General features: G+C 41.6%; 1 protein-coding gene across 1 annotated transcript; it reads right to left on the bottom strand.

Annotated features, from left to right (window-relative positions):
- Window positions 1-970: 970 nt before the first annotated feature.
- On the bottom strand, window positions 971-2,050 carry LOC112733160 (uncharacterized). The gene is made up of 3 exons (XM_025782029.1): window positions 1,954-2,050; window positions 1,366-1,461; window positions 971-1,287 (listed from the first exon to the last, which is right to left on the bottom strand). Exons 1-3 carry the CDS (start codon window positions 2,048-2,050, stop codon window positions 971-973), a joined length of 510 nt encoding a protein of 169 aa, XP_025637814.1.
- Between the last annotated feature and the right edge of the window lie 1,365 nt (window positions 2,051-3,415).

Here is a 3,415-nt window from a genome sequence, read left to right as displayed (position 1 = left end):
TAGTATCATCAATTCTCATTGGAATTACTGGAAGTGTTAGATCTTCTCTTACTTGGATTGGTTCGGGTTCTAGAACATAACTTGCATCAGGAATATACTTCCGAAACTATGACACATGAAACTCGTCGTGCAAATTCAAAAGATACAGTGGTAAGGCAATTCTATAGGCCACTGGCCCAATTCTCTTCAGGATCTCAAACGGTCCAATATAACGGGGATTCAGTTTCTTAGTCTTAATAGCTCTTCCCACTCCAGTGGTTGGTGTAACTTTCAGAAAAATATGCTCCCCTTCCTCAAATTCCAAAGGCTTTCGCCTCTAATCAGCATAACTCTTCTGCCGACTCTGGGCTATAAGCATTCGACTACGAATCTTCTTTATCTGTTCAGTAGTTTCAGCTATCATCTCAGGCCCTAACAAACTTCTTTCTCCAATTTTATACCAACATAGCGAAGATTGACATTTTCTACCATACAAAGCCTCATATGGAGCCATTCCAATGCTCGCATGATAGCTATTATTATAAGCAAACTCTATTAATGGCATATACCGATCCCAGCTTGCCGGGTGGTCCAATACAAGCCCTTAGCATATCCTCTAAGGTCTGAATATTCTCTTTGACTGACCATCTGTCTGAGGGTGATACGCAGTACACAAACTCAGCTGAGTCCCAAATGCACGCTGAAAAGCTCCGCAGAACTTTGATGTGAAACGAGGATCCCTGTCAGATATAATGGTAGATGGCACACCGTGCAACCTGACAATCTCTTTGATATACATTCGAGCCAATTCTTCCATTGTACAACTTATTCGAATAGGAAGAAAGTGAGCTGATTTTGTCAGTCGGTCCACAACCACCCAAATAGCGTCACAGCCAGATCGGGTTCTAGGCAAACCTATCACAAAATCCATTGCGATACTCTCCCATTTCCATTGTGGAATCTCCAAAGGCCGAAGGGTCCCTGATGATCTCTAATGCTCAATCTTAACCTTTTGACACGTTAAAAATTTAGATACGTGCAATGCCACATCATTCTTCATCCCTGGCCACCAGAACATTGCTTTCAGATCTTGATACATTTTGGTGCTTCCTAGATGGATTAAAAACCCGCTCTTATGAGCTTCCTTCAAGATTCTCTGTCGCAGGTCTCCAATATCTGGCACAACAATCTCGTTCTTGAACCTCCACAAACCATCATGTCCTTCTAACGCTCTCCACTGTTTTCCCTGTTCAACTGCTGGTAATACCTTATGTAACGTTTCATTGTCTCGATGAACCTTCAGAAGTTCTGATTTAAATTCACTTGAAATCTGCAACTGACTCAAACACAAAATTTCAGATTCTTCTCTAATTCCTAAATTTAAACCTTGAAATGCCCTTAGTAATTCCTTTTCCCGTAGCATCATCCAAGCTGCATATAAAGATTTCCGACTCAAGGCATCCGCCACAACATTCGCTTTTCCTGGATGATAATTCAATTCAAAATCATAATCTTTCAGAAGTTTCATCCACCTTCTCTGACGCATATTCAACTCTTTCTGTTCAAAAAGATACTTCAAACTCTTATGATCTGAAAAAACATGAAACTTAACGCTATAGAGGTAGTGCCTCCAGATCTTTAAAGCAAACACAACAGCAGCAAGTTCCAAATCATGTATCGGGTAGTTCATTTCATGTGGCCTTAATTGCCGGGAGGCGTATGCTATAACATTCTGGTGGTGCATTAGATCGCACCCTAAACCCTTCAACGATGCATCATAGTACACTTCAAACGGTTTACTTGGCTTAGGTAATACCAATACAGGTGCAGTAGTCAACCTATGCTTCAATGCTTGGAAGCTCTCTTCACATTCCGGAGTGCAGACAAAAGGCGTATCCTTCCTAATCAATTTAGTTAAAAGTAAGGCAAGCTGTGAAAATCCCTTAATGAATATGCGATACTATCCCACCAAACCTAGGAAACTTCTGATCTCTGTCACTGAAGTTGGTCGCTCCCAATTCATTACTGCTTCCACCTTATCAGGATCCACAGCTATTCCCTGTTTACTCATCACGTGACCGAGGAACTTCACCTCACTTTTTCAGAACTCGCATTTAGATAACTTAGCATATAACTTCCGGTCTCTCAGAATTTTGTAGCACAATTTGCAAGTGATCAGCATGCTCCTCTTCAATCTTAGAATAAACAAGAATGTCATCAATGAAGACAATAACAAACTTGTCCAGATACGGTCGGAAAATCATGTTCATATAATCCATAAATACTGCCGGGGCATTAGTTAACCCGAAAGACATCACCGTATACTCATAATGACCATAACGGGTTCTGAAAGTAGTTTTCGGAATATTCTCGTCTCTAACCCTTATCTGATGATAACCGGATCGCAGATCAATCTTAGAAAACACACATACACCCTGTAACTGATCCATTAGGCCGTCGATCCCAAGTAGTGGATATTTATCCTTCACGGTGATCTTATTCAATTGTCGATAATCGACACACAAGTGCATACTCCCATCTTTCTTCTTTACCAGTAACACTGGCAATCCCCATGGAGGAACACTTGGTCGAAAAAAGTGCTTACCCAATAGATCTTCTAGCTGAGCCTTCAGTTCAGTCATTTCTAAAGGTGACATCCTATAAGGAGTAATCGAAATCGGACCGGCTCCAAGCACCAACTCAATTGCAAATTCGACCTCTCGGTTAGGTGGAAATTTGGTAATATCATCTGAAAACACATCTGAAAATTCAGATACAACTGGAATCTACTCTAAACTCTGATCATCACCTGATATTCCCACTGTTAATAACATAATATCCTCATATTCAGTTCCAGAATAGTTTTACTATCTTAGAGTTCAAGTAGCACTTCTGATCCTTCCGGCATAAACTGTACTAACTTTTCAGAACAATCAAGCAAAACATGATTCTTAAACAACCAACCTCCCGATTATTCCAGCATCATCTGCCTGCAGGATACGTCGTATTCCCTACCACCAATGCTGAGCCTCGACTTGCAGCTGATAAGTTCCAAACTCAACCCATTGCTCCTCAGGAACCTGCAACGCCCTTTCCACAGCCTGAATCCAATTATCTGCATCAGTGGAATTTGAGGTTCCCCTAAAAGTCGGAGGGCAAACTTTCAGGTAGCAAATGTCATAGGGCCGTCTTCCTCATTATTGTTCCCGTCATTACCCTGGTTTATTTGATTACCCAGTGCATCGGTTGTTTCCTGCATAGCTGCAGCCATATTTCTCAGGGCAGCCATAAAGTCTACTGGATCAGTCCCTGCCAGGACAGGAGTAACAGTGCCTATCTTATCTCTACCTCTACCTCACCCGCGACCGCGTCTGCGAGTTGACATCTGGTCCCTATACACACCAAACAAGTGATATTAAGTTGATCAGTCTCAATA

Source organism: Arachis hypogaea, chromosome 13 (genome assembly GCF_003086295.3).
Source record: "Arachis hypogaea cultivar Tifrunner chromosome 13, arahy.Tifrunner.gnm2.J5K5, whole genome shotgun sequence".
NCBI classification, from domain to species: domain Eukaryota; kingdom Viridiplantae; phylum Streptophyta; class Magnoliopsida; order Fabales; family Fabaceae; genus Arachis; species Arachis hypogaea.
The sequence above is the reverse complement of the archived record's forward strand: the minus strand, read 5'-3'. Positions and strand labels throughout refer to the sequence as shown.

What these genes read in the sequence shown, in the direction of transcription:
- LOC112733160 (XM_025782029.1), bottom strand. Translation starts at nt 2,050, where the DNA reads ATGAGTAAACAGGGAATAGCTGTGGATCCTGATAAGGTGGAAGCAGTA. An exon ending in AGAGATCAGAAGTTTCCTAG is followed by an intron (nt 1,462 to 1,953) that starts GTTTGGTGGGAT and finishes ATTATCATCCAG; the next exon opens with GAAAAGCGAATGTTGTGGCG. An exon ending in ATTACTAAGGGCATTTCAAG is followed by an intron (nt 1,288 to 1,365) that starts GTTTAAATTTAG and finishes AATTTAAATCAG; the next exon opens with AACTTCTGAAGGTTCATCGA.